This window comes from Carassius auratus, chromosome 28 (assembly GCF_003368295.1).
Source record: "Carassius auratus strain Wakin chromosome 28, ASM336829v1, whole genome shotgun sequence".
NCBI lineage: Eukaryota > Metazoa > Chordata > Actinopteri > Cypriniformes > Cyprinidae > Carassius > Carassius auratus.
The window spans coordinates 7,462,353-7,476,502 of NC_039270.1; the positions used below are offsets into that span (position 1 = coordinate 7,462,353).

Consider the following 14,150-nt stretch of genomic DNA (forward strand, 5'->3'; position numbering starts at 1 on the left):
TAGATTGCTTCGGGGGTACCGCGGCGGAGTAACCCAGTACCTTTGTGATTCTTCATAGACATAAACAGAAAGAAGTAGTTCCGGCTACGATGTTCTTCCACAAGACGCAAGCAGTTCTGTTTATTAACCGCTAGAGCGTCAAAAGTTCCCTACCGCAGCTTTAAAATAAAACTGAAGTATAAAATAATATAATTGCAATATAACAGCTAAGCATTCACGTCTGGATTTGCATGCTTGAGAGCATGTTTTGGCCTAAAGATGTGGTCACATTAGTGAAATTCTGGCAAAACTCTGCAGGCCAAAAAGTAGAATAAAGTAGGCTTGTGAGATATGGACAAAACAAATAGAGATTTCTTTGATTAGTTTTGTGATTTCTATTTTAATTTCATTCAATTTTTTGACACACACAGACATGATTTACAGTCATAAAAAAGTGAAAAGTGAAAGTGACGTGTCTTTCAGCCAAGTATGGTGACCCATACTCAGAATTCATGCTCTGCATTTAACCCATCCGAAGTGCACACACACAGAGCAGTGAACACACACACACACACACTGTGAACACACACATCCAGAGCAGATTTAACAATCGCGCGTGCTCAAATCGTGATTTTATGATGATTTCGATTAATCGTACAATCCTAGTATAAAGCACAGCTCACACAAAAGTCACTTTTTAAACCAAACAGATTTTCGTTGCTCAACTAAGCAAATTTGCATGACCAACTTTTTTCTGAAACTCACATGCCACAGCTCACATGTAAGTCAATTTTAAGTTTTAAAGCAAGCGGATGTCTATTGGTCAATGCAGCAAAATTTGCATGACATCTGCGTGGGGAACTTTTTTGGCCTCACACAAAACTCCTGAAGGTGCAGATTTCTATTGAAACGACTAGATTTCAGTCACAAAATGTTGCAGAGCAACAGTAAACATGCCTGCACTTTAACACTGATATAAAAAGCTCATAATACACTCCTAAAACTGACCCGTATTGATCAATGTACTACACCACAAATAGAAACTATTCTTTCAGCTGAACATAACAGTTTCCAAATCATCTGGTCTAGTATTTAAGACTGTGGTGCCAATGTGCAGCATGCATTTGTAAGGCATACAGAAAAGCACTGTTTGAGATACAGACAAATCATACAATTTATTCGGGTCTCAGAGATTTTAGAGCTACATAGGAACTCTAGTCAATTGCACACACCGCAAACACACACACACACAAAAAAAACTTTAAATGCAAACAAACAAGCAAACATAGATTTCCTCGCATAACCGCTCGTGTAGAAATTAAAACAGGGACAAAGCCAAGTCAGAGTGGTTAAAGATGCTAGATGTGTGCACACCCTGCAAGGTCAACAAATCAAGAGTCACATGACTGGATCACTGCTGCCTTTTGATGCTTGTAACCCAATTCAGGACCAGACATGCCAACACAAACTGGTTTTCAGATCCATCAATAAATCACAAGTTAACTATGAGTGAAAGCGATTAAACCTGAATACTAGGCCTAGATGTCAACACATGAAAACAACCAACATTAACTTTTCAACTTCAAGATTCTAGGTTAAAACTATAGGCTATTTAAAGAAAGATCATGTATAATCAAGGTCCTGTAACCATGGGTTATAACAATATATAATAATAAAACATTTCAATGAACAATATAAGACAATATTTAAAATATATAGAAAATATTCTTAAAATGAATACAAAAACGAAAATCGTGCTTTTATTGACATAAGCAATGATCAACACTCACACATCTGATCTCCACCTTTACTAATTATTATTAATAAATTTACTTATAGTACATGAAATATATTATTTGATAAAATGTGTTGTTAAATACCTCAGTAGTTATTCATGTAAAACTAATATTATAATGAATTCACTGATTATCAAAATACTGTCAACCCGATGCATTACAGCACTGAACAAACTATTACAAGTTTGAGGGTTATCAAAATTAGATATATAAACAGAGATGTTACCGCCATGTAGATTGAGGTGGTAAATTCAAATGTTAAATCAATGTTATCAGTGTCCTAATGTTGAATGTTAACAGTGAAGGTGATCTGATTGAGTCCAGAGTCAGACAGAGACTTCAGTTTCTCCTTTCAGTCCTAACGTTAGTTACTCAGACTGTTACCGAGTCAAAATCCGCTGGCGAAACACTCTCACTCTCTAGTTATCAATTTCCCAATATTGAAAACAAATGAATAGAGTTTCCTAGTAACATATGTGAGTTTACACCGGATGAAGAAGCTGGCTAGCACATCATCTAATTTAGCTAACAGTGCTGACTGTATGAAGCTGACAGCTAATACACACAATTAAACTATTTTAACACGAGCACTGGATGAATATGGCCCATTAACTATTATAAAAACACAAAAAGAAGAAGAAGTAGATATTATAAGCCGCTAAACTCACCAATGCACTGGCCAACGGGAGTGCTGTACGGATTTCCCAGCAAGAACTCCATCTTGATGACAACAACAATCCGCCGACAGAGAGAGCTTGGCGGACAGCGCGCACAAGCCCCGCCCAGAGCGCTGTTTGATTGGTCTAAACAAGCGAGACTTTTAATTGATTGGTCGATACTCCTGTCCATCACGGGAATCATGCTTCTTTTAAAAAGGCTGTAAATGTGCGTAAACCATTAGAGGGCGACAACGTATGGAAACGACCTTATAAAAACACAAATTCCAGTTCAAATTAATTTCATCAAAATTTGGAGCATACTGTGTGACGGCTACACGTGAAATATTCTTATTTCTCATAAATCTACACATTTCCTTTTAGGTCTTCATGAAAAATCTTACACGGTTCGTTTATTGTCTATGATTTTAACTAACGAACTAAATAAATAAACAAGTGATAGATTGATTACACTGAAAGTTGCTACTATAATATCAAATAATTAGAATCAGGTTCAGTTAAAAATAAATAAATAAAAGTAATGAAATTCTGTTTTAATTATTTTAGCCCGCCTCAAAGCTGCTCAAATCTCCGGAAGTTACGAGCGGTAGCCCGCGGTTGCTAAGCAACTGCGTTGGCGTCCAACAGACGTGCGCTTATTCCAGGCAGGTCTGTTATCAACAGAGAGTTTATTACCAAATATGAGCTTTTAATACCGAAACAAACAACTTTGAAATGATGACGGATTCTGGTTTTGACTGATTTTATGATGACAGGTCTCGAAAATAAGCAACTGCTTTATATTCTCTAGATACCGAGTCATTGCGTTTCTAATCTCCGTGGGCCGTGTGTGTTTTCAGGTAAAAAACGGCTCCAGTCACCAGAAGCAGTGCAAAATGAACTGGCAACAGGATGAACCTAAAGTAATAGATGAGGAGATGCTAAAACAAGCAATTGAGGAACAGGGACCTCAGGGACAAGCTGGAGATATATCCAAGAAAGAGGGCGTCCAGTATGAAGACGTGCTACAACTAAGACTCGACTACAGGAGTATGAACATCACTGATCATTACACACCTGAATTGTATCATCAAATTAAACTAATTCAGTACATATTTCATATACATTTGTGGATATTTAGTTATTTTTAATTATATATAAATGTTAACGTTACATTAATGAGAACTGCATGAGAAAATAGTACAAAAATATGTCTTTTTTTTTCAAAATATAAATATATTGATGTGTTTTTTTTTGTGTGTGTTTTTTTTTTTTAGACATCCTGAAGATTTACCACCTGTGGCATTTCACCTCTTTAACAAAACTTCAGCTGGATAATAATGTTATCGAGAGGATTGAAGGATTAAAAAATCTGACTAATTTGGTCTGGCTTGGTGAGTTCCGGTGGTCTTGTTGATATCAAACCCGATGCGGACGCTAATAATCTGTGATTCTTGTATTCCTCAGATCTGTCATTTAATAACATTCAAGTGATTGAAGGACTGAACTCTCTTGTGAAACTTAAGGACTTGAGCTTATTCAACAACCGCATTTCTGTCATCGAAAACCTGGATTCTCTGCGAGACCTGCACGTCCTCTCTTTTGGAAACAATGCAATTGCTCAGCTTGAAAATGTAAGCCAACTGTATTTTAAACGATACATTTGTGTGAAAAAAAAGTGTGTGTGATTTCACGGTATGAAGCTATCCACTTATTCAGTTAATTGAATTCATCCACGAATGTCACTCAAACATAAAGCTGAAGGAAATCCAATCCAATCCCGCAGGTGTTATACCTAAGAAAATTTAAGAATTTACGCACTCTCAATCTTGCGGGAAACCCTATCTGTGAGGAAGAGAGCTACAAGACATTTGTGACAGCGTATCTTCCAGACTTAGTTTATCTGGACTACAGACTGCTGGATGAACAAACAGTGAGGATTGTTTCAAAGATTTTGACTGCTTTATAAGACCTGCATATAATTGTAGTTGTTTGGCTTAATTTTGTGGACATGTGGATATCTTTCACAAGGGATAGATAACCTTTGTCCTTATTTTGTTCTTTTATTCTTATTATGTTTTAGTTCTGTTTATAATGACTATGTTTTACATGTTTTTACATATACAGCGTGAAACTGCCTATACAAAGTATAAGTATGCAATTGAGGGAATGCAAGAAAATGAGCTCCAGGAGCAGCAGGCAATTGAGGCTCAGAAGATCAGCAACGAGGAGCTTCAGCTGCACAAGGTGACCATCGTTACCATTTAGATAAAGGCCTTTAATGTTCTAGGATTCAGAATTCAAATTTACACATTTTAACCGGGCTAGCCTAAGTAATATATACTCCTTCACACTGGTGAATAAATATCGCTTCCTTCTCTTAAAGGATGCATTCGTGGAGTTCTTGAATGGACCTCAGCTCTATGACAGCATGTTTGATGAAGATCCTGATGGGGAGAAACTGGCTCTTCTCCCTGGAATGGAAGAATTGCTTGAGTCATATCCTTGTCAGGAATGCCAAACAAAATAGAACTGTGATTAAAAATACTGAAAGGCCCCAAAAGTCCATTTACCTTGACAATCCATGTACTTTTAAGAGCAAGATGGAGGCTCTCTGTGTGCAGATATTTGATGCGGGTTTGACTCAGCATGCTCAGAGAACGGCTGAGGTGGAATCCTTTTTTTCCTGTTCCCATGAGGCAGTGGCTGATAATCGGCAGAAAGCAGCACAAATAGCAGCTGACTTTGAAAGCTCCCGGAGGCAGGTTAGTTTCTTCTCCCTCAGGCAAGTTGGGAAAATGATACAAGCAGCTGGACACACAAAAAAATGCTCACAAATGGAATTCCATTCTATTGCAGAAAATATTGGAAATGCAACAGATCACAGATGTCGAGCTACTTGAAGACCACATCAGTTTGTGCCAGGAGCAGGCCAGCCAGCTCTCTGAAACCCTCTTGAGTCTGGAACTGCAGCTGGTGGACCAATTGGAGGTCAGAATGAATAAAAAGAGTTGTTGACCCCAAAATGCAAAAATGTAGATAAAAATGTACTCACCCTCAGGCCGTCCAAGATTTAGATGAGTTTGTTTCTTCATTTGAACAAATTTGGAGAAATCTAGCATTTCATCACTTGCTCACCAAAGGAAGCTCTGCAGTGAATGGGTGCCGTCAGAATAAGATTTCAAACAGCTGATGAAAACAACACAATAATCCACAAGCATTTCAAATGAATCCAGTCCATCAAGTGATACCTTGTGAAGCGAGAAGCTGCGTTTTTGTTTGGACTGTTTGGATCTGTGCATATTTCTCTCCTGATTCAGAAGAGATGACTTTCATCGGAGAAAGCAATATTATGGATAGAGGACATCTTGATCGATTGATTTATTACAAACATGCATCTTCACAAGATGTTAATTAATGGACTGGAGTGGTGCGGATTATTGTGATGTTTTTATCAGCTGTTTGAAATCTTATTCACACGGCACCCATTCACTGCAGAGCATCCACTGGTGAGAAAGTGGTCACGCTAAATTTTGTAAAGAAACAAACTCTTCTACATCTGGGGCTGGATGGCCTGAGGGTGTCTTTTTTTTTTTTTTTTTTTTTTAGAAATATTCCTTTAATGTATTATTATATATGGACCATATCGTAACACCGTAACCAAATAGAAGTTTCACTAATCTGCTTTTTTTAAGGACATCTTCAAAGACTTTGAGAGGAGCATCTCAGACATGGTTGGAGGGTTTATTGAATATGTGCAAGGGATATATCCTTTTTTCAACAAATCTTAAACGCACACAAATACATTTATTAAAAAATACTTCTTTGACTCGGGGGCACATTTGCACAGTGCCGAGACCTGGAGAACCAGCACCATGAACAACAGCTGGAGATTGCCTTGGCAACACTGGAGAAGGTGGTCAAAAATGAGCTAGAGGAGGAAATCCCTGATGATATGGCCATGGTCAGTTAAAAACACTTGATCACTTAACATAGAAACAAAAAATAATTTGTATTTATCCATTATGAATGAAGAAGTAATGGTTATTATTTATGTCCCAGACACATATTTTAGGATTGATCCTGTTTTGTCCTCATTTCTTATGCTGCTATGTAGCTGCTGGTAGATAAAGACACAGTAACCAATGCAGTCAGTGCTTCCCACGACATCCACCTGCTGAAGATTGATAACAGGGAGGATGAGCTACTGACACGGATCAACAGCTGGATGAGCGGACTGCTGAAATCAGTATGTGATAATGAACACACTTCCTGTGCTTTTAGACATCAACTATTATATTGTTTTGTCGCAATGCAGCCTACCACGCAGCTGTCCTGATTTTTATTATTAAATAAAATGTAATTGTTGAATTTGTTTTGTTTGTGTTAATAGATACATGATGAAGAAGTGAAGAGGAATCGCAAGCGCACCTCAGAGATCCGAAACTACGTTAGTTACGTGAAGGATGAGCTGGAGGACATGCGATTGTCTGAGCACCATTAAAATCTTTCTCAAATCTGATTCGTAAAAAAAAAAAAAAAAAAATCCTGTAAAATAATTTAGCTATTTTGTTGTTAGTAAACAAGTATGCATCTGTATTATTTTTGTTTATTAAATACAGAGATGCAGCCCTTTTGACGTTTTTTGTTTTTTGTATTTCATGAAATGCTGCCATCTACAGGGAAGTACCAGTGTTACAGCAACTCCATTTGTTGACTGTACATAAAAGGGCATTTCTCAAATGGGGTGTAGGCAGCTATATATATATATATATATATATATATATATATATATATATAGCATTATAAATATCTAAATTAACTTAAGTCAACAGAGCTAACACCATCCTGTTTCATGTACTTTGTTTATCAAATTATCACAGATTAAATATATCGTAATACCAACAAGAATGTTACTGCTCATATGTTTATCCAAACTGACGACCGTTAATCATGTTATACTGCCAAATTCGTTGTTTAAAACAGCTGTCACATCTACAACATTAACGAGTCCCTATATGTCTACAGTAACGCTTCCATCAAGTCACGTTAGAACTACAAATCCCATCATTCTTTTCTAAAAAGCAGCCAATTAGCATCCAGCGTCATTGTTACTCGACGTGCGTCATCCAATCAGTTAACAGCACGCTGGGTCACATGACTCGCCGTTGAGCGCCCTCATTCTGCTGTGAAGGGACGTAACCTCGGGTCCTGCGGGAGAAACTCCGAAACTTACGAATCGCGCTGTCAGTGTCGCGTTTTCTCCCGTTCCAGCGCGTCAGATAAGCGCCGCTCGGCCGCTTGAGCTCGGGGAGAGCCCCGCGGAAGCGATCGATCATGCCGGTCCGTACCGCCTGCTGTCAGGGTTCGCCGCTGGCCTGCTTGGCCTCGGCCTCTCTCGTTCCGCCCCCGCCGATAAACACCCAGCAGCCCGGCGTCCACACCTCTCTGCTCTACAGCGGCTCCCAGTTCCGCGGCTACCAGAAGAGCAAAGGGAACTCCTATGATGTCGAGGTAGTTCTGCAGGTAAACATGTGTGGTTAGCAACGAGTGAGCTCCCTAGCTAGGCAGCATTCTGGATGTCAACGCTTCTGAGAATCCAAATGACTGCTGTCCAGAACTGCTGTCTAGGTAGAGAGCTCACGGTGACTGCGAAGCTCGAAAATGTTTGTTTGTTTGTAAGCAGGCAGTTTACTAGGTAGTTTTGTGTCCATAACTGCTGTCTAAGTAGTTTACATACAGTGGTGGGCAATATTTTTAGACCAGTTAGTGTTTTCACCAGCTAAAAATGCTTTAAAGTCAATTATTTCTATCTTTTGCTGTAGTGTCAGTGAAAACACTAGTGTTCTAATCATTTTGCCCACCACTGTATGTGTGTGTGTGTGTAATATGTATTTGTGAAATGCATTTCCATTTCTGATATTGTATGTCAGTGAATCTGGAGTTACAGTCTGTCGCATTTTTGAGTGTCGTAACTTCATGTTTGAGGCAAGGTTAGCACTTTCTAGTAGTTTTATTGAATTGACATTGACATTTGCAGATCTGTTCATCATTGATTTTATTAAAACCCTTTGCTTTGGACCCACAGCATGTGACCATGGAGGACTCATACCTGTGTGGATACCTCAAGATCAAAGGTTTGACAGAGGTGAGACAGTGACTGCATAATCATACTGTGAGCTGTTTACTAAATCTGTAATGTGGTTTTTAGTAGCCTGTGATCAGTGTGTGACAGGACGTGAGATAAACAAAAAACACTCTTGTTTGTCTGGGAGCTTCTGCTTTTGTGGTCTTCTGGTTTGTCTGTGATGCTGGAGCAGTGCACAGCGGGTTTGGACACAGATCTGTCCTCCCACTGATAGTCCATGATTTCATCAACATACAGAAGCCTACATACACTTTAAACTGCTTCATTGATCTGCTGCTCAGTTAGAGTGTATTGGTATTTTGAATTTTTCTTCTTCCAGTCTAGCCATCTAGAACAATGTAAAAAAAAAAAAAATATATATATATATATATATATATATATATATATATATATATATATATATATATATATATTAGTTAAAAATAATCAAAGAATGTTTAATTTTTCCCCCTAAAAATTTAAGAGAATGATATTTAATAATTTTCATATCATTATTCATTTAAAATACATAAATAATACACATAATACACATTAAAATATTTATTTTCTATTTGCATATGTAATTTTATTATAGAATTATAAAGCTGAATTTTCAGCCAGCATTACTCCTTGTTTGATTCATTCGGTGACTTATTTTGTGGTCAATAAAAAAAAAATTCTTCTTATTATCATTATTGAAAAAACTTGTGTTGCTTAATTTCTTCAGATTTATGTGATAAATAGAAAGTTGAAAAGAACAGCATTTATTTGAAACCGAAATCTTTTGCAACGTTACAAATGTCTTTACTGTCACTTGATCAATTTAACATATCCTTGCTGAAAATATGAATTTATGAAAATAAAAGAAATACATTAAATAAAAAATATATTTGAATAGTAGAGTATTTAAAAAAAATCATTCTAGTATATAAAAATATTAGATTAATATTTGAGCAAACATTTGGTGCAATTTTTGAATCCCTTGTTTGAAATGGACGCTTTGAACTGATTAATGAATATTAATTGGACTTAACTGACTTTAATGCTATATGTAAGTTTAAATAAGAAATGCTCTTTAAACCCCAAAATGTCCTGAGACAAGGAAGAATGGCAAATGATGCGCTATTCATTTGATGTTCAATTCTTTTTGGAGAATAATAAGCGTGAATGTCGCTCTGCTGCTCTCTGTAGGAATATCCCACGCTTACTACATTCTTCGCTGGGGAGATCATAAGCAAGAAACGGCCTTTTTTAACCAGGAAATGGGACGCGGACGAGGATGTCGACCGAAAACACTGGGTAATAAATAATGTCATGATTCAGTGTGTGACCCATCATGATTCTGAATCATTATGCATCGTGACTCAAATGCGAGTAAAACCTGATCTGTTAAATCTGTTTTTCTCGTCTTTCTCCTCAGGGGAAGTTTCAAGCATTTTATCAGTATGCAAAAAGCTTTAATTCGGATGACTTCGACTATGAAGAACTACAGAACAGCGACTACGTCTTCATGCGGTGGAAGGTAGACTCTGTTTTATGAATAAAACCATATGCAGTACTGTTGATATAAGATATCTCTTGTATGTTTGAAAGATACTTTTATTCAGCAAGGATGCATTAAGTTGATCAAAAGTGACAGTAAAGGCGTTTTTAATATTACAAAAGATTTGCATTTCAAATAAATGCTGTTCTTGTGTACTTTACATATTGATCCAACATTATGATGTATCAATATGAAGCAGCACGACTGCTTTCATTATTGGTAATTATAAGAAATATTTCTTGAGCAGCAAATCAGCATATTATTATGATTTCTAAAGGATCATGTGAAACTGAAGACTGAAGGATTGATGCAAAAAATTGATGTTGTGTTTGTTTCAGGAACAGTTCCTAGTTCCAGATCACACAATCAAAGACATCAGCGGTGCTTCCTTCGCCGGCTTCTACTACATCTGTTTCCAGAAGTCTACAGCCACCATAGAGGGCTACTACTACCACAGAAGCTCAGAATGGTATAGAATTCGAAATGTATTCTAAATCTTCAATATATATGACCTCAAGAACCCAACTGTAATCCTGTTCCTATCAGGTATCAGTCTTTGAACCTCACACACGTCCCTGAACACAGCGCACCCATCTACGAGTTCCGGTGACGCTGAAGTCCTGGAGGTGAATCTACAGCGGACAGAGGAAGTGATAGGAGAGAACGAGAGGAACTGTCTAATGATCACGCCCAGGACTCGGCTGTCCTCTCCGCTCAGTGAAAGAATAACTGGAGGAATGAGGGAGGAAGGAACTCTTTCAGGAGACTCTCTACACGAGCCGAGCGAGCGAGCGAGTGGGATTCGGGGATTCGCAGCAGTGTTAGCGTTTTGTTTTTCCTTTTATGTTTCTATGTTTTTAACGCATCTGTTTTCCGATCATCCTAGAAAACTATTTTCGTTGCCCTGCCTGGATGGAAGAGCCAATGGGGATATTTTTCTCTTTTTTTTTTCGCCTTGTAATTTGATAAAAGAGCATGGCCGATCTAGAAGTTTTGAAATCTGTTTTAATTTATTTTTAATCGTTCTGTTTGAAAAGACTGTGAGTGGGACACTGTATGCAGACACTGGGACTTCTGTTGAAGACGTATTAAAGATACAGTGTGCGATATGATGGATATGGAGAGTTGCTATTGTCTGCGGCTTGCTTGGCCCCCAGACACTGTTTTTTTTTTATTAACGTAAGGTGTATCATCAAAAGTCACATATATAGCAGCTGGGTCCTTTGCGTCTACGTGTGATATATTTTTTATTATGAGATGGAGTCAGGTGTTTTGGAAAGAGTTATATATATATATATTATCCCATGGGGGTAAAGCTATTTGTAAAGCTGCTTTGGATGAAACATTTCTTTCTGAGTTTGGGGAAAAAAACTAAATCTGTGGGTAGTTTTACGCTCCTTGTTTTGCTATGCAACCTGAAAAATCTCAGCTTATAAGAATCTCAAGTATATGGAAGCCTGTTTCCACCACGCAATGTGAACATGAAGGCAAATTGACTTCTTGTTTTATTTATTATGCAATTCTTAATTTATTTCAGGCAAATCTGAGTGTATATCTTGGAATTTTTAGTTAAAGCTGCAGTCTGTAACTTTTGGCGCTCTAGCGGTTAATAAACAGAACTGCGTGAGTCTTGCTGAAGAACATTGTAGCTGGAGTTACTTCTCTCTGTTTATGTCTGAGGCGAATCACGCAGGTACTGGGCTACTACCCAAACCAGTCTTAATAGTCCGAATATAAACACTTATTATAGGTGTACCGTAGTGATTCAAGACGAGCCAAAAACATGGTTTGGAAAATGAATTCTTGGTTTACTCGCTTATTATATAAATTTTGAACACAAAAAAAGTCACGGACTGCAGCTTAAACATCTCACAATTCAGACTTTTATCTTGCGATTCTTATTTTATTTTTTTATTTTTTTCCAGATTTAAAATCTTGCCATTCAAATTTTTGTCCTTGGAAATTCAAGTTTATATCCCCTCGAATTTTTACCTCAGAATTTCAGGAAAGAAAAAGTCTGGATTTTTTTCTTGGAATTCTAAGCCTGTATTTCGCACTTCTTGACAATCTTTCAAATGACCTTTTTGAATTTTGGAAGTTTATATCTCGCAATTTTGACATTTCCAGTCCTGTATCTTACAATTGTGACTTTTATTTGTCATTTTTTTCTTGGAATTCAGAGTTAACGTTAACATCTTGCAATTAGGTTTCTTTCCTTGTAAATTCAATATTATATCATACAGCTTTGACTTTTTCCTCAGAATTTAAAATTTATTTCTCAGAATTTCAGGAAAGTAAAAAGTAATTTTTTTTTTCCATCTCGCAATTCTGATTTATTTTTGTCCCAGATTTTGGAGTTTATATCTTGCAGTTTTGACTTTATCTCGGAACTCAAAGTTAACATCTTGCAATTCAAATTTTTTTCCTCAGAATTTCACATTTATATCTCAAAATTCCAGAATTTCTTCTTGGAATTCCGAGTGTGTATCTCGCAAGTCTGATTTTTTTTTTTTTTTTTTTTTCATTGAATGTTAAATTTACATCTTGCAATTCTACATTTGTTTCCCGGAAATCTAAATTAACATCTCATAATTTTGACTTTTTCTTTGAGTTAATAAAAAGTTTGAACTGAGAGAAATAAAGTCAGAGTTGTTAAAAAAATTCACAATTAACTTTATTATTATTATTCTGAGGTGGAACCAGGCTTCCTTACAAGTCTCTTTAGGTTTGAGAATAATAACTTCTCACTTGTTCACTTTAATATTGACAGCTCAGAGAGTATTGAGTGGTATTGGCACCAATGTCACGCGGCGTGTCGGAACGCAAGAAGCGTATCGTGACTTTCAGACTTTGCCGAAGATGTCATGATGAATAAGCAAATGTTTATATTGGAGGGCTCAGGAAGACTTTTCAAAGAAAACAGTCCAGATGGTGGACAACACTGTTAATTTAAAACTACCCATCAGCCTCGAGGCGCAATTTTTGTCTGATGTTTCAGCAGCTACGGCGGTGCTGAAATATTCGGAGACTCATTTATGATACAAAACCCAGATGCGTCCAATTAAGCTTTAGTCAAACCCTTTGCCTTAAAAGTCAAAGATTTGTCTTTAAACCACTTTTATAATCATTAGTTTTAAGCTCTGTACAGAAAGAATGTGAGAGTTACGAAAAAGCGTTTGAGATGAAAGATCACTGTACCTCATCCACCAAAACCTCTTTGTTGGATTTGTAGACTAGCAAGTGTTTAACCACACGTTCACGCCACATTTCAACCTAGCTATGTTGAGATCTCCTAATGACATTTTGTACATAGAATTGATTAGTTTTATTTTGGCCATGCCATGGCCAAATTCTTCTAATGCTGCACATTAACTCACATGCAAAATGTCTAAAACACACGCAGTAAATTGACGTGTAAATTTGACATCTTTTCCTGTTTGAGTTCTTTTGTTGTCCTTAAAAACCAGAAATGTGGTCCGAGAGAAGTGTTTATGAAGACGTAAGATGTTTGATTGCTGCGCCTAATACTCTGTTTCCTTTAGGTCAAGGTTTATTTAAAGAAATGCTAAGCAAATGAAAGGTCACTGCACATGATGTTACAGTACAGGAGGAGGGGATGTACATAACAGGGCTGTTTGTGGTGTACACAAATGATTTCATTCTCTATAACTATGAGTGATCTTTTTATTGGCACAAAAGGATAAGAAAATAAAGACTATTGATCCGGAGTTGTTTGTGCGTGTGTGTCTGTGTTTGTGTATGAGAGAGAGAGAAAATCTATTTACTTTTTTCTCTTTTTTTATAGGTTTGTGCAAACTACATACGGAAAGTGAAATAATAAGTGATTCATTTGGGTTACTCTCATGATGTATTACACATAAATGTATGCAAGCGACTCTCTCAACCAGTAGATGGTGTAGTAATCATATCTTTAGCACATGGACTGTGATCTATACAGTATACTGAAAACCTTCTATCCATTATGCATTATGCATAAACAATAATTGAATTGTCAGTTCTCTTTAAACACTGTTTAACTGGCGAAAGTA

At 37.0% G+C, this 14,150-nt stretch overlaps 3 protein-coding genes across 10 annotated transcripts in view; 2 read left to right on the forward strand and 1 right to left on the reverse strand.

Annotated features, from left to right (window-relative positions):
• Positions 1 to 2,530, reverse strand: part of LOC113046627 (TOM1-like protein 2) — a 35,284-nt gene extending 32,754 nt beyond the window's left edge. For all 4 annotated transcript variants that reach the window (XM_026207480.1, XM_026207483.1, XM_026207482.1 and 1 more), the window contains exon 1: positions 2,444 to 2,530. In XM_026207480.1, coding sequence (XP_026063265.1) covers positions 2,444 to 2,495 — 52 coding nt within the window. In that variant the 5' untranslated portion in view covers positions 2,496 to 2,530. The remainder of the gene's footprint in view (positions 1 to 2,443) is intronic.
• Positions 2,531 to 3,011: 481 nt separating this feature from the next.
• On the forward strand, positions 3,012 to 7,107 carry drc3 (dynein regulatory complex subunit 3). Of its 4 annotated transcripts, none has more exons than XM_026208974.1 (13): positions 3,012 to 3,100; positions 3,292 to 3,481; positions 3,709 to 3,825; positions 3,899 to 4,065; positions 4,218 to 4,364; positions 4,559 to 4,678; positions 4,818 to 4,930; positions 5,022 to 5,196; positions 5,291 to 5,422; positions 6,127 to 6,197; positions 6,272 to 6,395; positions 6,549 to 6,680; positions 6,825 to 7,091. In XM_026208974.1, exons 2-13 carry the CDS (start codon positions 3,328 to 3,330, stop codon positions 6,933 to 6,935), a joined length of 1,563 nt encoding a protein of 520 aa, XP_026064759.1. In that variant the 5' UTR covers positions 3,012 to 3,100; positions 3,292 to 3,327; the 3' UTR covers positions 6,936 to 7,091. The 4 variants fall into 4 exon arrangements, 3 of the variants coding, with proteins under 3 accessions (XP_026064759.1, XP_026064758.1, XP_026064760.1); XR_003276317.1 differs by having other exon boundaries at positions 3,051 to 3,207; positions 6,494 to 6,680; positions 6,825 to 7,107; XM_026208973.1 differs by having other exon boundaries at positions 3,052 to 3,207.
• Positions 7,108 to 7,569: 462 nt separating this feature from the next.
• Positions 7,570 to 13,829, forward strand: gid4 (GID complex subunit 4 homolog). Of its 2 annotated transcripts, none has more exons than XM_026207485.1 (6): positions 7,570 to 7,945; positions 8,520 to 8,579; positions 9,750 to 9,857; positions 9,979 to 10,080; positions 10,440 to 10,570; positions 10,648 to 13,829. In XM_026207485.1, exons 1-6 carry the CDS (start codon positions 7,769 to 7,771, stop codon positions 10,709 to 10,711), a joined length of 642 nt encoding a protein of 213 aa, XP_026063270.1. In that variant the 5' UTR covers positions 7,570 to 7,768; the 3' UTR covers positions 10,712 to 13,829. The 2 variants fall into 2 exon arrangements, with proteins under 2 accessions (XP_026063270.1, XP_026063269.1); XM_026207484.1 differs by having other exon boundaries at positions 7,576 to 7,957.
• The last annotated feature ends 321 nt before the right edge of the window (positions 13,830 to 14,150 follow it).

Coding starts and splice junctions, on each gene's coding strand:
- drc3 (XM_026208974.1), top strand. CDS start 3,328: ATGAACTGGCAACAGGATGAACCTAAAGTAATAGATGAGGAGATGCTA. Junction 3,482..3,708: donor ACTAAGACTCGACTACAGGA/GTATGAACATCA, acceptor TTTTTTTTTTAG/ACATCCTGAAGATTTACCAC. Junction 6,396..6,548: donor TCCCTGATGATATGGCCATG/GTCAGTTAAAAA, acceptor GCTGCTATGTAG/CTGCTGGTAGATAAAGACAC.
- gid4 (XM_026207484.1), top strand. CDS start 7,769: ATGCCGGTCCGTACCGCCTGCTGTCAGGGTTCGCCGCTGGCCTGCTTG. Junction 10,081..10,439: donor ACGTCTTCATGCGGTGGAAG/GTAGACTCTGTT, acceptor TGTTTGTTTCAG/GAACAGTTCCTAGTTCCAGA. Junction 10,571..10,647: donor TACCACAGAAGCTCAGAATG/GTATAGAATTCG, acceptor TGTTCCTATCAG/GTATCAGTCTTTGAACCTCA.